A 23,511-nucleotide genomic window follows, 5' to 3' on the forward strand; every position below is an offset into this window, starting at 1 on the left:
AATGTACGTTTAATACATAAACTATCAATTTTATCCCATTTTAGTACCTAAACTTTCAAGTTTTCCAAAATCATACATAACATTTATTTTTATTTTGTTTTAGTACCCATGCCGTTAAAAATTTAACACGATTAATACCTAAAATATTAGTTTTTACTTGTTTTAGTACCTAAACTTTTAATTTTTCAAAATTTTAGCGTTAAATTTTAAACGGCGAGATACTAAAATGAAACAAAAAATAAAGTTTTTAACGGTTTGTACTAAAATAAAACAAAATCTATTTTTTTAACGACGAGATAATAAAATAAAAAAACCTAAACTTTAGGTATGATTTTGAAAAAAAAATTAAAAGTTTAGGTACTAAAACAGATCAAAACTGATAGTTTATGTACTAAACACGTAATTTACCATAAACTTTTTTTGTAAAAATATAATGATTGTGATAAACCATGTTCATTAAAATTTAACTTTATTTTTTTATAGCTACCGATATCGAATCTACTGATTGACTAACCCAAAGTAGGTACTACAGAGGCGATAATAACCTTTCAAACCGAGTTTGTTTCATATGCAAACATCATAATTCGAATCTCTAAAATTATTTAAGGAATTTAATATCTCATTCTACTAAATAAACTAAGGGTCCGTTTGTTTCACAGAAAATGTGTTTCGAAAAATATTTTCTGTAAAATGAATTACATTTTCTGAAAAACATTTTATGAAAAACTTTTTACGATGTTTGGAAGATGTTTAAACCCTTTTTCCACCCATTGATGAATTTTTTTAAAAACTATTTATTACAAATATTAAAATACAATAAATAATATTATTTATCATAAAACTTAATATTATTATTTTTAAAATATTAAATAATTTATTTATTATTAAAATATTATATTTATAAATTTATTAATAAAAATATTAATATTGATATATTTTATTGAAATAAAATATTAAAAAATATATTAATTATTTATTAAAGTAATAATGTTATATTATATTTTAAAAATATTAATTAGTATATTTTAAATATCTTTATTAAAATATTTTTAGATTATTATATTAATATTAAATATATAAATAATATTATTCATTATTAATAATTTAATAATATTATTTGTATGAAATTAATAAATAATATAAATTTTATTAATAATTTATTATATATTATTAAAATAAAAATATAAATATCTTATATTATATTATTATAATATAATTGATTATTTTATTATAATATTAAAAATATAATATTATATTATTAGAAATATTAATAAATATATTTTAATTATTCTAATAATTAATATTTTGATTAAAATGGTATTAAAATATTTTTATTAATATTAAAATCATAAAATAAAATTATTTTGAGTATTTATTTTTTGAAGTGAAAAGTTCAGAAAATGATTTACGGAAAATCAGACCGTAAGTCATTTTTCAGAAAATACAAAAGAAATTTTGTTGACCAAAAAAATGTTTTACGTTGACCAACCAGTTTTCCTCCAACTAAATATTAGAAAATGAGAAAAATATTTTCTGGAAAACGTTTTATGTGAAACCAACGGACCCTAATTGTTGTTTAAAAATAACTTTATTAAACGTTATAAAATTTATTTATTTTCCTAAGTAATTTCTATGTATCCCTATTATTTTTTTTTACATTTTCCAAATATTTAGCTTAGCCAAAATAATAACACGTAAAGGTGAAGTGTAAGCCGTTAAGTGAGTGGGTGATTCCCGATGAGAGGAGGTGGATACGGAGGTCCACCCGAATCCGAAATGGGTAGAAAGAGTCAACCCACCACCCAACCTAATCATAAACATTAAACAAACAGCTTCCGCACATAGAAATATTAAATTTTAAACGTCACCAGCTTTAGCTCCGAACCTCTCCGTGTTATTTCTTGCTTTTATATAATCTGACTGTGCAGTAGACTAAAAGACATTCTCCCTTTTCGCATCTTCAGAGGAAAACATATACGAGAGACGCATTTTGGGTTTCTTTTTTTGCCTTTTCTGGGAAACAAAGAAGCCATTTGTCGTCGTTTTTTGAAAGCTAACGGTGTAAAGGGAGAGATTTTGATTCAAAAAAAGAAAGTTTCTTATTCGTTCAAATAGGAAAATTCTAGTGCGAAGCAGTTTTCAGCAAGGGAAAAAAAAGATGGTGCAGTTTGGGGTAAAACGTAGTGTTTTGAGGTCGGTACTGTTGAATTTCCTCAATTTTGGTATAGCTTTCATGCTAGTTTCAGCTGAGAGGAGCTTGAAACGTGGAGAAACCGTCAAGGAATCTGAAACAATCAATGGTTATTTTCTCAGAGCTATTAATTTCTTGTGGAAATCTGATGAGTCAGGTTATCACCATGTTTGGCCAGTAAGTATAACTATTCCAGTCTATTTCCTTTTTCCTTTGTATCACAAAACCCAATTTTTTTCATTTATTTTTATTTTAACACTATCACCTTAATTTGTATTATTTTATTTTATTACCTTTCTATTTCTTTTTTTTGGGGGGCGTAGGAAATGGAATTTAATTGGCAAATTGTGGTGGGAAGTATAATTGGATTCTTTGGAGCAGCTTTTGGAAGTGTAGGTGGAGTTGGTGGAGGAGGCATTTTTGTTCCTATGCTTAGCCTTATTGTTGGGTTTGATGCAAAATCAGCCACAGCCATTTCCAAATGTAAGCCTGCTCATTTTTTTTCTTTGCTCTTTGCAAAGGAATATGATAATATGAACACGGTTGAACTGGCGAGATTTTAGCATTAGGAGATGTGAAAAAGATGGTGAGATTTTCATGAAGCTAATAATAATGAAAAAAAGGAGAAAGACTTCCTACTTCCTAGTATTTTCCTTTTAATTAACCCTTTTCTGATCTGGTTTGATTTGTTCTTGAGCTTAATGGGAATTTATTATAAATTTATTAAAAGATTTGTTGTTGAACTTTGGTTTGAAGAAAAGGACCGAAGTTTACTCGTCTTGTTCAGTGTGGACCATACTTCTGTAATCAAAAACTGAGCTTACTTGTTTGCTTGTAAGCCAACTTTAATTTCAATATTTTGGAATTTCCTGACCAATGCAAACAAGATAAATTGACAGGTTCATTTTGAAGAATCTAAAAACTATGTTAGTTCTAATTGAATCAATTTAAGAACTTTAATACTGTTAATAAATAATTATGAATTTTTCTGTTATAATATAAATGAATTAATGCATTCTGTGTTTTTGGAAATTTCGTAGGTATGATCATGGGTGCAGCAGCTTCAACTGTTTATTACAATCTTAAGCTCAGGCATCCTACACTGGATATGCCTATCATTGATTATGATTTGACTCTTCTTATCCAGCCAATGCTCATGATGGGAATTAGCATTGGAGTCACTTTTAATGTCATATTTGCAGATTGGATGGTCACTGTTTTACTTATTATTCTCTTTATAGGTAATGGTTGCTGATCGATTGTTGCATTTGCCGCACAATATATTCGTGTAGAAATACCTGTTAATTTCAATTCCTCGGATGGTTTGCAGGAACATCAACAAAGGCATTCTTCAAGGGTGTTGAAACATGGAAAAAGGAAACCATACTGAAACAAGTAATTTAGTAACTCATCCTTTTTACTGATGCGTTGAAAATTTTGATCACTAATTAATTTCTTTCCATTTTCATCAATAAGCAATCAAAAGATTTCAAGGATGTTCGATTTCAAAGTATCATGACTGCTGGCAACATACAGATAATTTCATTCAGAATGTTGCGTCTTTGCTGCTTAATCTAATAAAAACAGTGGAGAAACTTTCTCACGTGTATATATTGTTAAAATTAATTGTTAACTGAATGCTGCTTGTCATGGATTTCAGGAGGCTGCCTGGCGTTCAGCCTCAAATGGTCAGTTTCCTTAATTGGTTCTTAAGATCATTCAGTGATCCTTTCCTCATGTTTTTCCTTCTGACTTGAACTCATGAACCGCTCATTTGATTTCAGATACCGATAATGGAGATGTGGAATACAAGCCTCTTCCTAGCGCCCCAAACAATGGTCCTCCTAAGGACAACTCAGATAAAGAAGTAGGTTAACTGTAATCTGCTGTTATTTTAATAAGTTCCAAATTTTCTCAAAACTAATAATACAATCATAGCAGGTCCCTGTCTGGGAGAATGTGTATTGGAAAGAACTTGCACTCCTTTGTTTTGTTTGGGTTACTTTCCTTGTACTGCAGATTACCAAGGTTATGTTTCCCCTGCCTTTTTTTTCATATATATTGACTATGGGTTTCTCAAGCCGTCAAACCTTTTTTAAAAAAAAAAATCAATTAAGCCTATAACATTCTTTTTACACCCAATTGAATTCTCAAACCAAGAAATTGAATCAATTAAACTCTTTGACCAGTTTTTCTCCGAGATATTATTATCACCTGGCATATCACAGTTCTTCCATGTGGCATTTGCAGATTTCTTAAAGATAAAAATATTAAAAAATCAATAAATTTCTGGGAATGCCACATGAAAACACTGTTACATGAAATGTGACATCAGTTGATCTAAGAAACCAATTGGATTTAATGGTCAACATTGGTTTAAGGGGTTAAATGATGAAATTCCGGAGTATATTAGCATTATTGGGAAAAAGTTAATGAGATTAATTGTTTTTTTTTTCAAAAGTTCGAGGGCTTCTGGCACATATAACCTATATATATTTATTATCGTTCAAATACTTAAAAGAATATGAATCATTGAGGTGTAACTGATAAAACACGACTTTTGGCAACAGAATAGTACATCCACTTGTTCGGTGTCGTACTGGGTGTTGAACTTGCTGCAGGTAAGTTTCTATCTTCTTTCAACCCTATTGCTTCTTTCTATTGCTGAATGGGATGCTTAAATGATTTAATGTGTCCTTTTGTTGTCCAGATCCCAGTTTCATTTGGTGTATCTCTATATGAGGCAGTTAGTCTCTATAAAGGACATAGGGTAATTTCATCCAAGGGAGATCAAGGCACAAATTTTCGGGTGCTCCAGCTTGTTACCTACTGCACTTTTGGAGTATTAGCTGGAGTTGTTGGTGGTCTACTCGGCCTAGGTGGAGGATTTATCATGGGTCCACTATTCTTGGAGCTGGGTGTCCCTCCTCAAGTGAGTCTCTGTTTCCTTCAATTCTGTTGTATGATGCTCTCACTTGAAGTTTATCCTTCATACATAAATTGGAATGATGGTAACATGAAAGGAGAACCAGTTCTTATCATGACTTTGAAGATTATGCATTGCTTGTTATTTCTGATCTTTTGGCTTCTTACGTGCAGGTATCAAGTGCGACTGCTACCTTTGCCATGACTTTCTCCTCGTCCATGTCGGTTGTAGAATATTACCTTTTGAAACGTTTTCCGGTACCTTATGGTAAGATGGCAACTGAACAACAAGATACTTTTTTTGATGTATCTTCTCATTATTTGGAAACTGATTGAATGGAACACTGGAACCTGAAGGGATGTGGTGGGGTAGGGCATGGTGTCGTCGTTAATCTTCCCACCACTTGAGGATATTGTTGTTCGACATTTTTCTGGAAGTTACTTATTCCTTACTTTCTCATGCAGCTCTTTACTTCACCATGGTGGCTACCGTTGCTGCCCTGATCGGGCAACACATTGTCCGAAGGATGATAATTTTATTTGGAAGGGCATCTTTGATCATCTTCATTCTAGCATCCACAATATTTGTTAGTGCAATATCACTAGGTGAGCTCCGATGTTCAATAATTGATTTGACAAAACACTTTTTCTTTTCTTACTTTAAACTTCTCAAAAACACAATTGTTGGGTTTGTTTTGCTAGGTGGTGTTGGCATATCAAACATGATTGGGAAGATTGAGCGAAATGAGTACATGGGATTCGAAAATATCTGCAAGTATGAAAGCTGATATTGTCAGGTTCTCTTTTCTCGCTCAATTGAACCCTCTAATTCCCCTGTAAATTTAGCTAATCTTGTGTTGTCCAAGGCAACAAAAACTGCTTTCTGTTTGTTCCATCTGTTACGTTTTGGGGGGTAAAGAGGGTCAATTATTTCAATTTTTACTAGATTTTCACCGTCCATGCTATATTTAGCAGATACTTTTTGTGACAATCTTTTATTGTTCGTCTGATGAATGGAATTGTAGCTTTCTGTTGTTTATTGTGGCGTCATCCTCCTCCCCAAAGCATGACAGGGATACTCATTTTTAGACTCATAACTTACTGTCAGATTCATAACTTATTTTTAAATTCATAGCTTGTTTTCAAATTCACAACTCAATGTATATTTATGAGAATGCAAGATATGCGAGTCATACATAATGTGCGCACTAGGCACTGAAGTGCCAAATCATCAACATAAGGTGCACTCCAAGTGCAAATCATATCATATGCACCAACGGTGCCATACATAATGTACATGAATGTACCATAACTTAACTTGAACTTTACTCAACTTCCTGGCATGTCAAGTGTACCTACGACTCTCAATGCAACGTACAATGGGATTTTCCATGAATTATTATATATTATTCAATTATCAAAGATATCAATATCCAACTCTTCATATCATAACATAATGGGCAGTTCATACCCTAAATATTTCATTTCCACATAACATTTATATACCATAATCATCGTCAATTATCTTTCTTTAACATATAAACATCATATTTATCATGTAATAAATATCATAACTATCATACCAATTGTAATAAATTTGACCTATTTCAAGCATTTATAATAACCTATAACATAGGAGTGACATGAAAACATAATTTATGACAAGTTTTATATGCTGTCAATATGCACTACTTGCAAAGAAATATTATTTTGTATTAATTTACACACTTAAAAATTATTTCATTTATACCACCAGAAATTAAACTCGAATACGAATCTAACTATATAAGGTACTTTTTTCTAGTTCATATTTTACAATTTATAGTGAATTTTCGAAGTTGACCCATAGAAGTTGTTTTGAGCAAAATCTACTGCCCTGCTTTTTGACCTATCATCAATTAAAAATTCATATCTTTTTGTATAGCTATAGAAATCAATATCCGTTTTTTAAATGAAACTATACTAATATACGAATCCAACGGTGTAAAAATCGTCCTCTAATCATTTCTGTATATTTTTTGATAATTTTCTGAACTTACTGTTCAGAACACAAATTTGGGCAATTTTCACTAACTTATATTTTCAGCTTATTCATTAATTCTATTAGCATATTAACCAAACATATATGTATGAATCACAATTCACATAATAGTTAGAAGTTACTTATTACCATAACAATTCCATCGTTGGCTCATCGCAAGCTAATGTTTGCTCGATAACACAAATACGAATTAAATATGCACTCACCTAGTGTCTTTAGTTTGTAAACCTTCCTAGCACTTCATATTACGTCCTTAAGCTTCTCCTTAGCTTTAACATTGCTTGATCTTGTTTTCAATCATATTCTAAATGAACACCATTTACAAAACATATACATTTAAAAACATGTTAGAATCTTACTAACATAGGCACACAATAGAAAATAAATTCCTAAAAATCTTTCAATGCTTACTGGATACGAATTTCATATCACATCATCAATGTTGACCTTAATACTTCAAATTGACCAATAAATTCCCTTTTATCCAAATTCACCCAAACTTCACATAACATTTTTCAACTCCATTTTAACTACCATTTATGAATTCTTTTAGAATTCATATCAACTTTCCATTTTATTCCAAATAGTCTTTTGCCTTTTAGATTCAATTCAAGTTTCAAACAACTTAATTAAATTTCCAACATCCAATTTTCAGCCCTCAAGAACTCCACTATTACCACTTGAGTCAATATTTTCCATTTAGTACTCAAACCTTGCCAACTTTCCAAAATAATCAAATTTCACATTCTAACATCAAATTCAATATTCTAACTTTCAATTCCAGCATAGTACATCATCTTTCTAACATTTTCACATAAACCCCATAATTTTCCATAATTGTCAAATAGGTACCCCAACTTTCATAAAATTACAAAATGGCCTGTTGAGTTAATCGATTGACGGAATCGGCCAAGAGGGGATGAATTGGCAATTAAAAATTTTGTGGAAGCTTTTGCAGAAAATTGAAAGAAATTGCACATCGATTTAAAGTGGTTCGACTTTATCAACCAAATTCTACGTCCACTACCTTAGCTATCCACACTAAGGATTTTCCAACAAATTCACTAATTTGTTCTTTCTTTTGAGGCCAAAGAGATAACCTTACAACTCCCTCAATAATATACCCCAATTCTTGAGAACACTATTTTCTCAAAGAGAAGATTACAAATTTGCAAACTTACAAGAAAAACCTCACAAGGCAAATATGTTTGCACAATTTTAGAACAAAGAAAGAACACTCAAGAATAAATACGATTGAGCACAATAAGTGTTCTTGAAAGCAAAATGAATATTGAATGAAAAATAGGCTTGAAATGCTCAAACTTGAGGTTTGATGCTTTCTATTTGATTATCTCTTGATTCTAGTTGCTTGATGTTTCTTACTTGTTGATCAATGGCTTATAAGCTTGTTTAAATACACCTTGAATCACTTATGAACGTTGGGGATGATTAGTGGAGTCAATAGAGTCGTTTAAGTGTGAAAACAATTAATTAAAACAGTTGGGAGCGTCAGTGCATCGATGCATACCCATGGTGCATCAGTGTAAAATTCAAATATTTTGACCGTTGGACCCTTAGTGCATCGATGCATCAAGTGCATTCGATGATTTAAAATAGCCAGAGTGCATCGATGCATGGCTGGTGCATCGATGCATCAAATGCATTCGATGTTTTCATAAAATCCTCAGTGCATGGTATGTGCATCGATGCATGAAATGCATTCAATGTTCAATTTAATTCATGGTGCATCGATGCATGGATTTGTGCATCGGTGCATCACTCTGAAAAATTGATTTTAGGCTTGATTTTGGTTCAAAATACTTTGTGAAAATTGTTTCAAAAATATATTAAGTATAAAACACAATTTTACACATTTAGTAAGGTTTGAAATTGATCTTAAAAGACGTGGAGTAATAATTTGATATTCGAGTAATTAAATCGAATATACTTTTTAGAAAATCATTTGTAAAATCTTAAAATTCATTTAACTTAATTTGTTATATCGAAACATCAAAATGTTTTCAACATGGCCCAAATAACTTTCTAAAGCTTGTAGAACCTTTCAAACACTATTTCTAAGCCTAGGGAATTTTTTCACAGGTTTTATCCAATTAATTCCTCAGGGTCAAATATCATAGTGGTTAGGGTTCTTGATTTTCACTTGATTCAAGCATGGATTCCACCTCTAAAAAGCATTTCAAGGCTTCTACAATCAAAGCTCTAACATAATTTAACCAAATCACAATTTTCTCAAAACCATAGGTCATGACCAAATGGAATTTCACCCAATTTCAAGTAGTTTTAATAATCACACAAGCTTTAGAATTAATCTACAACATAAAAAACATAAAAATCTTTCATCAAATCCTCAAAAGCAACAAATCCTACATAAACCCTAATTTCCAAACTCATCATATAAGCATGATCTCTATGTAATATTTATACCAAATGATAGAAAATTTCAAGGGGATTAATTCCCTATCCAATAGCTTAATCCAAAAATCAATCGAATAAGCTTAAAAATAAAAAATAAAATTCTTACCTTCTAGCTATGGTGGTGCACATTTTGGGGCTAGAAGAAACTGAAAATTTCTGATTTTACTTCAATTAAAACATAATACACTTAGCTTAACCTAATATAGATGAATTTAAAATTCATTTAATGTGAAATTATCATTTTACCCTTAATGAAACATGATAATTTCAACTTTCCATTGCATTATCATCCCTTTTAATATTCCAAATTCAAATATGAATAAATAAAAATCCAATTTCCACCTTTTCCCTTGCAAATTTTCAAAATTTTCAATTTAGTCACTAAACTTTCCAATTTTAGTTAAATATGTAAAATCGACTTCAATTCCAATGATCCACATTGAATTTCACTGTTATAAAATTTGGAAATAATATTTCTAACCTTTATCTATCATCCTTCAAATTTTTGTAAAATTTTGGTTCGATCTGATCATCCGATTTTCTTTCGGACTTTACTATTTTATAGCTTTTAGCACAAATTTCGGATCAAAATTATGATTCCCTCAAAAACGTCATTCCTGGGGTTAAACTATTCATTTACGGGATAAAATACCTAACTTTTAAAAATTACCCTTTTGGTCCCTAAACTTTTCCACTTTACCATTAAACTTTCAAAATCTATATTTTGGTCACTAACCAAAATTTGGGGTATTACAACTCATATATTAGAATTATTCAACAACTTCAATAACATAAAAATCTTCCATCAAATATTCACAATCAAACATGTTCTTCAACCACCCAATTTATGAATATCAACTTCTAAGCACGATTTCCATGTGATTTTTATACCAAATGATAGAGAGTTTCAAGAGGATTAATTATCTATCTAATAACTTAACCCAAAAGTCAATCGAATAAGCCTAAAAATAAATTTGAAAATTATCACCTTTTGAGCTATGGAGTTTTAGCCAACTTGAAGAAGATAGCTGAAAATTTTGATAATTTTTCTAGTAATTATCACATATTACACATGGCTTTAAACTAATTAAATTGAATATAAAATTCAATCTATGGAAAATCCTAAAATTGCCATCAATGAATCATGATAATTACCATTTTCCATCGAAATATCTTCCATTAAAATATCTCATAGTTAAAGATGAATCAACTTGTCTTTGACTTTCTACTTTGGCCATGAAATTTTTGAAAATTGCATTCTGGTCACTGAATTTCCACTATTTGGTTAAAAATTGAAGAATTAACTTCAATTCCACCGATCCATGCTAAATTTCACTGATCTAAAATATGGAAATAATATTTCCAACCTTTAGCATCCTTCAAAATTTCATGAAATTTCAGTTCGATATGATTATCTGATTTTTATATCAAACTTTATCGCTTTATAGCTTTTAACACAAATATCGTACTGAAAATCTGATTACCACGAAAAATTTTTTTAGGCCAAACTATTCATTTAGGCCAATATATATAAGTTTTCAAAGTTATAATTTTGGACCTTAAACTTTCACAAAGTTTATACTTTGGCCACCAAACTTTTAAAACTTACATTTTAGCCATTGGACAAAATCTGGAGTGTTACAAAAATTCATTTGATCTTTCTGTCAGAAATGACGCGAGGAACTAGAAAGGCTTGAAAAGGAAAGACAAACGGAGATAAGAATCTACAAGGGTCTCATAGTCTCTGAAAATATGACATCAAACAAACAAATTGCTGAGACAAGCAAATATTTTCAAGAAGTTGAAGAGGATTTTATGTGAAGGATTGAAGATATTAGAATTTCAATGAACAATTACCGATGCTGATAGCTGCCCAAAATCTGCTGCTCATCAAAGAAAGGTTGTTTGTTGTTGCATTACAATTACGGGCTTCAAGTTATTTGCCTGATGAATAAGTCACCTCAGTCATGAATGTTTACTTCAATAGACTCTGATAACAAGGAAAAAAAAGAGAGACATGATGGAAGGGAAACACTGACATGTTTGAAAATTGCATGTTCTGTGTTATTTGTCATTTCCAGGCTTAATGGAGTAAATGAAGCCACAGGTTGAGGGCGAGGGAGATGAACTTCTATTATAGTTGGAGTATATTAGACTAAACACGATTCGTATCCCTATTGCTGGTTAAAATGTAATCTTTTTAAGAACATATGTTCATATTGCTAATTTGCAAATAATCTGAGGCCATATTTTCCATGATTTTGATCTTGATTTTGATTATGTTTTAACCACGTAAGCTTGGTTGGCGAGGGGCAGCCAGGCACTGAAGATGACGCCCGCCAGGGTTGAGGCGAGGCGAGATACAAGAGGCGCACGCCTCCGAGCTTTAGGCGCCAGGCACAGCGCCCTGGAGCTTCTAGGGTTAAAACCCTAACTTTCAAAATTTTTCTTTGATTGAATCCTTTGGTGGTGGCTGGTAATCACTGGTTAGGGTTTACCACTGGTTAGGGTTTATATCTTTTAATCAACATTTTGATAAAGTAAAGGAGATGAAAGGAATATATGGGTATTGAAATAACAGAGAAAAAGATGAAAGCAATATTGAAACAGTACAATCAAATGAATTTTATAGTGAAGAGTGATCAGGTTAACAGTTATAATCATGGATAGATGTGCTGCATTTAACATCAGGATAATGCATTGAATTAGACGTGCTGCATTTAACAGTAGGATTAAATGCGTTGTTAGACGAGGAACTAGCTCACATCTCTTTTTTGACCGATGCATGCATCTAACTGTATAGAAAGAGAAACGACACTTGAAAATAACAAAAAAAAAAGAGCTAGGTTAAGCAAAATAGTCACTCTTTAGTAGTAAAAAAAGTTATTCTCCCTAAAAAAAAAAAATTAAGTTTGAATAGTTGTGTTTGCACTACAAAGTATTAATGTATTGTCAAATTATTAGTTTGATTTATGTTATATAGTACAAACGATGCGCCTCACATACGAAAAGTGTGTGCCTGTGCCTAGGCTCCAGAGACCTTTTGCGCCTCGATGAGCCTTGCACCCTTAAAAACCAAGCACGTAAGCCCATCGGTACCATCCAAGGTCTAATTCAAGAAAATGACTACTGAAGTTTTGATTGTCTTTTGCTTTTTGGCAAGGTCAATTTTTTTTAATATAAGCCGCTAGTATTATTAGGAAGTGAAAATATATGAAACTATAATAAGAGTTTACAACTATCATTGTAAACTAAATACATAATTTGGACTTTTTCTATAATGTTGAAACTAGCCACTTTAGATCATATAAGGACCATACATAGAAACGGTTAAAAACCCAATTAAAAGACTCGAATAAAAATATATACGAATAAATTTGATTGCATTGATAAACGAACCACAAAAGTAAATTAAGCTATTGAAATACCACCGAGAACTGTAAATTAGCCGAGCGCCATGAGAAACTATCCACAAACGCAGAATCAGGTATCCAAAGGTCCATAACAGAGAAGATCAACAAAGATTTTAAATAAACGTCATCTTGATCAGTCGTGACGTCGTCAAATCCAACCCTGAGAAAACATAAATAAAAGAACAGACAAACGATCGAGGAAAAAATACCACAAAGATAGAGATAAACGTGCAACACACGCAAAATTATTCTTATTAAAAAACAAAATAAAAAAATAAAGAGAAAAAAAAAATCGACGATCAGCAACCAGTATCAAAATCGATGTCGTCGTCGACTAAATAAAATAAAAAAATTGATATGATCTATAAAAAACCGATACAAACGGAAAGAAAAGAAAAAGAAGACAATGGGGAGAGCGGCTGCGTGGTAAGGTCAAATTAAATTTGACTAATCAATTTGGTTTAGATATTATTTTGATTAATATAATCTTTTAAATATATTCTTTTGAGTGATTAAAATTAATAGACAAACTCGATGTATAGTTCGTTTTTGTTTTAACACAATTTTAATAAATATTGTGTTTAATTTTTTTGATAAAATTTGTTTATTTTGATATTTTGACGCGCTCTTTTAATATATAAGATAAAAATCATTTTAAATGTGCCCATTTTTTTTATAAATAATCAGCAAAATATGCTATTTTGATATTTCTGGTATTTAAGTATTTCCATGGTGATAATTGGGTAATTTAGCACTATTTGTTTTGGGCCAAAAGCCTCATTCCTTCAATGGTACCGATGGGCTTACGTGGTAAAAACATAAGCAAAATCATGGAAAATTTGATAATTGGGTAATTTGGACTTGGATGGAACGTCGGTGACAAATTTCGTGCTGACATGGCAGGGGAGAGATCAGCCTAACTTCCGATCGTGTCCGTTAAATCAAATTTACGGTTAAAAAGAGAGTTTCAGAAATTAAAAATCCCACACTCTTCACAATATAAACGCCCAAGTCCCAACCCAAAACCAAAAAACTAATTTCCAAAACCCTAAAGACCCCTCACTCTTCTTTTCGTTTTCTTAGCTCGAAAACTCCATTCATTTTGGTCTCTCAGACACCATACCCTGCAATAATGGCGACGCCTTCTTTAAGCGAAGATACTGCCAAGGCCGTTCTTCGTCAGGTCAAATAACCCTCCCCATCTTTTTCTATTTTAATTTCCCTTTTACCTTTCAAGTTTCAATCGCTTATTTTATTTTATTTGTTTACAGGTGGAGTTCTACTTCAGTGATAGTAATATTCCAAGAGATGGTTTTCTCAAGAAGAAAATCAGCGAAAGCGATGACGGCAGTATCCTCCTCTTTTTAAAAACTATTTCCCCCGTTGTTCGAATCATATTTTATTGGCTTATTCTATGCTGCTTCTTCTTGTTTTTCTTGACTTCGATTTTTTTTTATTAAAAAAGTGGTTAGTTTAGCACTGATTTGTTCGTTTTCAAAGATGAGGAGCCATTTGAATTTAAGGGATGTGAAGGCAGAAGATGTACCTGAGGCTACTTTGAAAGCCGTGGCTGAAACTCTCAGAACTTCCTCTTCCCTCAAGGTTTCTGAAGACGGTCAGTTTTTCCAAACTCAATTTTTTTTTCTTTTCTTTCTCTTCTAAGCTAATACAAAAAAGGCTTATATATAATTAATTAATTTTAAATTGGTTTTCAATCTTTCAGGGAAGAATGTTGGCAGAGCCACTGCTCTATTACAGCCTGACGAATTAATTGAGCAATTAGACAGTAGAACAATTGCTGCATCACCATTTGAGTTTAATGTCAAGATGGAAGATGTGCAAGCCTTTTTTGGTCAATATGCTAAGGTATTTGCGCTATGGAAGTAATAGTTGTCCTATTATCTGATATCGTTTCCTAATTTTAATTACAATTTGATCATTGATGATATCTTTAGGCGTTATAAATATGTTTCTGGTTCAATGTAAATTTGATTTTCCTCTTGGTTATTTTTTAGGTTAATAGTGTGAGGTTACCTCGTCATGTAGCGAACAAAAAGTATTTTTGTGGCACTGCATTGATTGAATTCTCAGCTGAGGAAGATGCACAAAAAGTTTTGGAGCAAAGCTTGGTTTTTTCTGGAGCTGAATTGGAATTGAAACCAAAGTAAACTTTACTTTTTGCTATTTGATTTGTTGCAATTTGTTTTCCTAATTATGCTGTACGGTGAAACCAATGGTTGTGGCTGCTGTTACTATGTTTCTTTCCGACTTGATTGTTCTTACAATTTTCTTTGCAGGAAGGATTTTGATGCTATAAGAGAGGAAGAAGCAGAGGAGTTTGAGGATAGTCATCCAGTCGCTGGTTCAAATGGTGATAACCACTCAAATGCTGAAGACAAGTAATTAATTAATCACAATCTTCAACTGGCATTAGTTTTTCTGTTGACATATGTTTGTAACTAAACTCCATGTAATGATTTGTTACAGCTACCCCAAAGGCTTGCTTGTTGCATTTGCATTGAAGAAAATTTCAGCTGCGGACTCTGCAGAAACAAATGGTTCTGATGAACTTGCGAAGGAAAGTGGGGCTGAAAAGAGTGAAGAGAAGACTGCAACAAATGAAAAGGACAATGCTGAAAAGACTTGCGATGAACATGCTGCTGATGAAATAGGCACCAAAAGTCCCATTCCAAAGGATGAGGACACAGAACATAAATCCACTGTATCTGCTTTTAAAGATGATCTCAATGTTGTTATACGTGAAGATTTGAAGGAAGCTTTCAAAAAATTTGGCGCCGTGAAGGTATTACTGAAATTGGTTTCTCTTTTCTTGGTTGATCATTTCATTATACTATTTACTTCAAAAAGAAGTTGGTGTTATATGAACGAATAATTAAAAAACTAGAAGAAAGATCAAGTAATTGACCTTGAACCATACAATTGTTTCTCTTTGTTTTTATTATTTTGAGATTTCTTATTTAGTAGTATTTCTTACCATGAATTTTATTTCACGTGAAGTATGTTGACTTCAAAATTGGTGAGGATAAGGGTTACATTAGGTTTGATACACCAGAAGCAGCCCAGAAAGCTCGTGCTGCCGCTGTCCTGGCGGAAGAAGGTGGTCTGGTTGTCAAAAATTTTATTGCCACTTTAGAACCTGTGACCGGTAAATTCCATTTAATTTTATTTAAACATTATTTCTCAATTTTGTTTCATGTTATATTAATATTGACCAACATTCATCTTGCATACATCAGTATAATATGTTGTACTTGAGGAACTGTTAAGTGTAGGTTGAGATAAATAACCCTGATGTATTAGATGAGGAACTGATAAAGAGCTGGGAAATGTTTTTAGGTGATGCCGAGAAAGAATATTGGAGTCTACTTCGCGGTGGCCAAGAAAAGTTCCGTGGAAACAAACGCTTTCAGGGAAGGTCTGTACCGACAAACATTTTCTACACCTTTGTTCTTTTGTCTGGATAAGCAATTCCCTATGAAAATCCTCCTTCGATGTTCTTTCTTCTATGTAAATTCACCTGGTAAACTGTTTTACCTTGTATAAGGGGAGGAAAGCACTTCAGAGGTGGAAAACGAGGCCGGGGAAGAGGAAATGATTCACCAAACAGAGCTAGAAGAACTTGAGCTGGATGAGAACGATTGATCTATGGACGTTGGATGGATCTTGACACCATTTTTGTACCATAGCTTAAGGATTTCTTTGGGGAGGGCGAATAGGGCATGATGCTTGTTTCTTTCTTGGTTTATGTTTGTGCTTGGCTTACATTCTGAATCTTAAGTTTATATTTGCTTATAACGTAATTTTGTAGCTGGAATTATTTTAACCGTCAGATTTTCATTCTCTTCAGAAGTTCATGTTTTTTAATGTCCGATTTTATTGTTATTACTAGGCTTAATAAAAAATTAAGTATATAAATTAAATATTTTTTTTGTTAATTTTAGTTATTTAAAAAAATTGGTCGAAGTAGGTGTTTAATATTTTTTTAATTACTTGGCTTGCCATAGATGTTAAAAAATCATGTCAACCTCTCAAAATGTGATATGTGTTTATATTTAAAATTTTAAAAGTTTTGTATCAAAAGAAAAACTAAGTGTTTAATTGTACCAAAATAATTATCTGTTTATAATAAAAGTATTGTCTAATTATAATAAAAATTATATAAGATATTCAGTTGTATCAAAGAAAAAAAGCCGAAATGTCTAATTACACTACAAAAGTTATCTAATTATAATAAAAATATTATCATGTACAAAAGTACTAGGTAGCGATAATTATAATAGAAAATAATATTAAATACTTAATTGTATCAAAGAAAAAATAAGGTGTTTAATTGGATTAAAAAGATATCTAATTATAATAAAAATATTATCATAATATATATATATATATATATATTAGAGTTAGATACTGATCATTAGATTTATATTGTTAAAATTATTTAATATTTGATGTAATGATGTTTTATTTATTTTCATTTTTGTTTTTTCAGAACGTTAACATAATAAAAGAAAATAAATTTTGATCGTTGGGGATGATTGAAAGAAAGCTTACGGACGGTAGAGGGTTCAAGGGGGAGAAATCCTGGCCGTCAAATCCAAAAAAATGTTTGATCTTTAACTATAGGTTTGAAATCTCTCTCTCTCTCTCTCCCTCTCTCCCTTTTCCTGCTTGGATTCCTTTGCTCTTTGTCTGATCTTTTCCATTTAATCATCTTCTGTAATCTTCCCAGTGCATTTGCAGATCCCAATCTTTGCTTTCCTCTACCTTTGCTCGCTTGGATCTGCAAAGGCGCATTGTTTCTACTCTCTCATCAGATTCTTCGTTTCTCAGTTCAGTAGGTGCTTTCTTCATCTTCTTTTTTAGGGATTTTTTTTTCATCTTATGAGTTTGAAATTTATTCCATTGATCTTGATGTTTAAGTTACATACTTAACTATTTGCTTCAATAACTACCGGTTCTTTATCCAATTTCCAAGTAGTTGAAAATTGAATGAATTTAAATTTATATCTTGATCTTCACTTTTAATTCGAATTCTTTGCTAAAATTTCAAATTGTTGACTTTTGACTTTTAAGTTTCTAGTGTACAATTTTTTATATGTATATGTTTTCTGATTTCTTTTTCTTTTTATGTTTCATTGCTCTGTTGTTTGGCGGGCAGGAACTTTATATTTAGGTTGCTTTCTAATGATTTGGACAGTAGATTGCGGGGAGAAGCGTTGTAGAGTTGGAATGGCGGGATGCAGCTTTATTCATTTTCAGAAGAACTATGGAAGGTGACAGAACAGTGTCGACCCCTTCGGTTGGGCTCTGCATCAGCGATGATTCTCAGAGAATGCGAACTCTTCATGGGTATTTCTTTTTAAACCGCTGTGATTGTTTCCTTTTAGCACCTCTTACTGAAAATTCATTAAAATCCAGGTTTGGTGTTCTAGCCTTCTAGGCTGCTATTGCCCTCCCTCTGCAATTTTTATATACGCTTATTTTAGAAATTGATTATTTTATGAAGTGCTGAGCTTTGCTGACTTTGCAATGCTTCTATAGGAAGACTACCGGTCCTACAAGACGTTATACAAAAGGGCAGTGGACTGCTGAAGAGGTATTCGTCGTAGTCTATGACTGCTGTCTTGTGTTTTAAGACATTGCCTTTCAATCTATAACTTTTTTGCTCTTTTTCTGCCATGTATTATAGTGTCCCCTAATTTACTCCTACCCTGTAATATCTTTATCAGTGTACTATCTATAGTTTAGTCGCATGCATATCCTTTAATGATTTTTCATTTTGACTACATAATTAATTATATGCGCTTCCAGGATGAGATTCTGTGCAATGCTGTTCGACGTTTAAAGCTCTTTTTCTGCCATGTATTATAGTGTCCCCTAATTTACTCCTACCCTGTAATATCTTTATCAGTGTACTATCTATAGTTTAGTCGCATGCATATCCTTTAATGATTTTTCATTTTGACTACATAATTAATTATATGCGCTTCCAGGATGAGATTCTGTGCAATGCTGTTCGACGTTTTAAAGGAAAAAAATTGGAAAAAGATAGGTATTATTCTTGAATTTAAGAGGCATAATAGCTCTTTGTGCGTTGTTTTAAACGGATTAACGGTAAGACGGTTCATCTGCATCCGAGTGTTTCAAGGATTGGACTGATGTACAGTGCTTACACAGGTGGCAAAAGGTCTTGAATCCAGAGCTTGTTAAAGGACCATGGTCTAAAGAGGTGATTGTTTTTGCTACCCCTTTTCTTATTTTTTCTAACAATTCTTTTAGTTGTTTGCTGACAGAACAAACATAATTTTCTTGATAAATATTCTGAGTTGCTTTTGAGAAATTTAAACAGGAGGATGAACAAATAATTGAGTTGGTGAACAAATATGGGCCAAAACAGTGGTCAACCATTGCTCAGCACTTACCTGGACGAATTGGAAAGCAATGCAGAGAAAGGTGTGATCATGGAACTGTTAACTTATTTACATTTAGAACTTTGGAGAAGTCGAGGAGTTTGAACCTTTCTTACGATAATGACAACAGCTGAGCTAAGCCTGGTCGAATTGATTTAACGTTGTCGATTTTAACAATTTGTGAGAGGTTTTTCACTCTGGGATGTTATTGCAAACATCTTCTCTTGTAATTTATGAAAGTGTTTGCTGTTGTAATGCTCCCCTTTCTCCTCAAAATATAAGAAAAAAGAATTTGTTCTTCTCTTACGTATGTGCTTTTACAAATAAGTACCAATGCAGGTGGCATAATCATCTCAATCCTGCCATAAACAAAGAGGCATGGACTCAAGAAGAAGAGTTGGCTCTTATTCGTTTTCATCAGATATTTGGGAATAAATGGGCAGAGCTCTCAAAGTTTTTGCCAGGAAGGTCTGTTAACTTATTATTCAGAGAATCCACACCTTTCCATCAAAATTAGATTGAGATCACCTCTATTTGTCTCGTATTAATTTTACTTCCTCCTGTCCTGTGACTGCAAGTCATCAGCTGATATTTGTCTAAACTCTAATGTTCTGTTTGTTAGAAGTTAATATATTCCTTGCATTCAACATGCTTTATTTCAATCTTTGTACCGGTAACAGGACAGACAATGCAATAAAAAATCACTGGAACAGTTCGATCAAAAAGAAATTGGACTCTTATATAGCATCAGGCCTTTTAGAACAATTTCAATTCTCACTTCTTACTAATCAAAGGCAGCCTACGCCTTTGTCTTATTCGACGATTCAGAGCTACGTAGATGATAGTGCTGCTAAATTTAGGACAAAAGCCGAGGACATAGCAGAATGCAGCCAAGAGTCAGCTATGGTTAGCTGCTCTCAGTCTACAAGTGATTTGGCTAATGCTTCCGTGCATACAAGAGAGCAATTTCAATTCACAGAAATGCCTGGTAAGGAGGAAAATTCCAATCCAGCACCTTGTTCAGAAGATTATTACCCACCTTTGGAAGCTGTCAACTTCTCCATTCCAGAACCACCGGGACCAAATAACTGTTTAGACACCAGCGAAAGCCATGAAGTGATGAATACTGCATTTCAGTCTTCTGTAGGACTAAGTGCTCCTACACATTTCATAAATATGGTTGCAGCTTCAGAAAAACCAGAGCAAACTTTGATACCCGATGATGAATGCTGTAGTGTCCTATTCTCGAAGGCAGTGAATGATGAAGGCCTTGCCTCTGAAAATTTGACACAAGGATCTATTATGGTTGGAATGGTTGGCTTCACAAATGCATCACTTTCTCAGGCTTCAGACATCCAAATATCTGAAACTGGAAGAAATCCATTCGTACAATATAATTGTCCTACAAGGTCTGAAGTATTGCCAACCTCATGCTGTCGGTCTTTTGTGTCTCCTTTTCTTTCAGTTGAAGATGGTACACATATGATTGGAGGTGAACCTTGTCAGTTAAACGGTCAACCTTTTTCAAATCAAGGGCAAGAATTTACTATGAATGCACATGACGGCTTTATCTATACCAATGATGATCACACAGATAATACAGACTTGCAAGGGCAATCATACCTTGACAAGGATTCTCGGAAGTTGGTTCCAGTGAATACTTTTGGTTTAGAATCAAATGTAGTAGAAACTTCTCCTAGGGTAGATGATAAGCCAACATTGTCAGCAGATCAAGATGTTGGAGGTCTATGTTATGAGCCTCCTCGATTTCCAAGCTTGGATATTCCATTTTTCAGCTGTGACCTTGTACCCTCTGGCAGTGATATGCAGCAAGAATACAGTCCTCTTGGTATTCGCCAGCTGATGATGTCTACTACGAACTGCATCAGTCCATTTCGGTTCTGGGATTCACCGTCACGGGACAATAGTTCTGATGCTCTGCTGAAAAGTGCTGCAAAACCTTTTACTGGTACACCATCCATTTTGAAGAAAGGCTACCGTGACCTTATATAACCTTTATCAGAGAGACGAAGTGAGAAAAAGCTGGAAACTGATATGACATCCAATTTTACCAAAGATTCCTCTAGCTTGGATGTAATGTTCAATGAGAGAGGGACTGGGAACAAATCACAAGTGCGTCCATCTGCACATAAAATCAACTCCAGTGTCTCCATTGAAGAAAAAGAAAACTCATCTCAAGCATTTGATGAGGAACACTTCAATGGGGGATATCATACTGAATCCTCAGATGACGAAGGTCAGAAGAATGATTCTAATGGAACTAGTTCCCTAGGAAACATAGAAAAAGAAGCCTGCGGAATTCATATCAAGGACAAAACTGAAATTGTTGATTCTTACAAAATTGTGAGTTTTTTATATATAAAATTGGAAATCTTTGTCTTAATTCTTTTTTCTTTATTACATTTATATTCTATTTTGCATCTAATAGTGAATTGGTTTATTATTTACTAATATTTTCCTCTATACTTCTGACAGTTTCAGCGGCCTGCTCCTGTGCTTGTTGAGCGTAATTTAAATGATCCAATGTTATTTTCTCCTAATCATGTTGGTCCTAAAGGAAACAAATCATCGTTTTCTTCAAGCATGCAAACTCCAAGAAATTGGCATCGTAAAAGCTTAGGGGCCATAACAAATCAGGGTCTTGCATCTGAATGCTTGTCGGGAAACACATGCATAGTTGTTAGCTCCCCTACTCTGAAAATAAAGAAGAGTGAAGGCCACTCGGTTGTTGATACTACAGTACAATGTACTGATTCATCAGCAACTCTAGAGAATTTGGTTGATAGTACACTTCCATGTAATTTGCAAGCTTCCCAAGAGATATAGTTGAGTACACTTTCAGAAATGTCCTGACACCGATAATAACTGTTGCTGCTTCACTTCATATAGAAACAGCTTCAACTGTAGTCTGTAGGCATCCTGCGTGTAAATAAATGGAAGTAGGTAAAACACAAAATATATAATAAGAGAAATACAGGACAAGATGAGAAGACCAAGCTTAACAACATGCCAAATGGCCCTTTTTACTTCCTTTCCTCAATGATAAATAAGTCAAGGAAGATATTGCATTGTATAGGAGACAGGGATAGAGATCCATCAAATGAAGGCGCATAAATTGCTGGAACAGAGACCGACTGTGGAAAAATAACCATCTACTAACACATAATAAATCAACATTAATTAGGCCTAAGCTATACATCCACATTACTGTGAATCTAAAACATGAAATTGCAGATACAATCTTTTCATGGATACTTAGGGTGCAAAAGCAGCAAAACCTCAGTTCAAAGAATTATTTTTTTGTTTAGAAGGCAACTATCAACAATAAAAGAAATATGAAAAAGCCTCAACTACAGCAAGTTTATGTGACATAATCATGTATGTTGGATAGCTAAAGGACTTCGGATGTAAATAACGAAAGGAACAAGCACACAAGATTTCATTAATGTACTTTCACCAAAATCATTCTTAAGATTGTCTAAAAAAGATAAAACTGTTACCTGGGTGTAATTTACAAGTGGCTCCTCAAAGCTAGGTGCTGAAGGTGTAATGAACTTGGGACATGCATAAGAAAAGAGCTCATCATAGAAAACAAAAGCTTCGTCGTCATATCTTTGCATCCTAGCCATCTTTTCACCATACTTCTCTCGCAATTGAGAGTTCACAGTCTCCTCAACAAGTTTTGCTTGGGGACACAGTGCAAGACAAATTGCCAGCAAGGCATACATTTGTTCATTCTTTTTCAGTATTTGCTCATACTGCGGAGATTTCTGATGATATAGCTTTGTCTTGTAAATATACAAGAGAATCTTATTGAATTCTCGAATTGCCTCCACATACCTATAATTAAGATTATATATATCATTATTAAGCTAAATTAAAAAAGAACTACAGTTGAATAAAGCTGTAATAAAGGAAGAAACATTTATGCCATTAACAAGTAAAACAAAAGCACACCTCCGCATCATAAGATTGGCAAAACCATAATGATAAATAGTAGCAATATGACTTCCTATAACTCTGATGTAAACCCTTGTTCCCACAAAGATAACA

General features: G+C 32.8%; 3 protein-coding genes and 1 pseudogene across 3 annotated transcripts; 3 read left to right on the plus strand and 1 right to left on the minus strand.

Moving 5' to 3' along the window:
• Positions 1 to 1,944: 1,944 nt before the first annotated feature.
• LOC120166646 (sulfite exporter TauE/SafE family protein 3-like) lies at positions 1,945 to 6,155 on the plus strand. Its single transcript, XM_039175882.1, has 12 exons — positions 1,945 to 2,368; positions 2,515 to 2,674; positions 3,232 to 3,432; positions 3,522 to 3,586; positions 3,852 to 3,879; positions 3,976 to 4,058; positions 4,133 to 4,219; positions 4,762 to 4,812; positions 4,902 to 5,123; positions 5,291 to 5,384; positions 5,582 to 5,722; positions 5,819 to 6,155. The coding sequence occupies exons 1-12, from the start codon at positions 2,159 to 2,161 to the stop codon at positions 5,902 to 5,904; spliced, it is 1,428 nt and encodes a 475-aa protein (XP_039031813.1). The 5' UTR covers positions 1,945 to 2,158; the 3' UTR covers positions 5,905 to 6,155.
• A 7,872-nt stretch (positions 6,156 to 14,027) lies between these two features.
• On the plus strand, positions 14,028 to 16,822 carry LOC120166647 (la protein 1-like). Its single transcript, XM_039175883.1, has 10 exons — positions 14,028 to 14,189; positions 14,278 to 14,356; positions 14,472 to 14,621; positions 14,730 to 14,872; positions 15,022 to 15,170; positions 15,304 to 15,405; positions 15,494 to 15,809; positions 16,025 to 16,172; positions 16,364 to 16,442; positions 16,572 to 16,822. The coding sequence occupies exons 1-10, from the start codon at positions 14,139 to 14,141 to the stop codon at positions 16,648 to 16,650; spliced, it is 1,296 nt and encodes a 431-aa protein (XP_039031814.1). The 5' UTR covers positions 14,028 to 14,138; the 3' UTR covers positions 16,651 to 16,822.
• An 843-nt stretch (positions 16,823 to 17,665) lies between these two features.
• On the plus strand, positions 17,666 to 22,284 carry LOC120166658 (annotated as a pseudogene).
• Positions 22,241 to 23,471, minus strand: LOC120166644 (eukaryotic translation initiation factor 3 subunit L-like). Its single transcript, XM_039175881.1, has 3 exons — positions 23,416 to 23,471; positions 22,959 to 23,298; positions 22,241 to 22,377 (listed from the first exon to the last, which is right to left on the minus strand). The coding sequence occupies exons 1-3, from the start codon at positions 23,424 to 23,426 to the stop codon at positions 22,297 to 22,299; spliced, it is 432 nt and encodes a 143-aa protein (XP_039031812.1). The 5' UTR covers positions 23,427 to 23,471; the 3' UTR covers positions 22,241 to 22,296.
• Between the last annotated feature and the right edge of the window lie 40 nt (positions 23,472 to 23,511).

The sequence above is a fragment of the Hibiscus syriacus genome, unplaced genomic scaffold (assembly GCF_006381635.1).
Source record: "Hibiscus syriacus cultivar Baekdansim isolate YM2019G1 unplaced genomic scaffold, ASM638163v2 tig00111641_pilon, whole genome shotgun sequence".
In the NCBI taxonomy this organism is placed as follows: Eukaryota; Viridiplantae; Streptophyta; class Magnoliopsida; order Malvales; family Malvaceae; genus Hibiscus; species Hibiscus syriacus.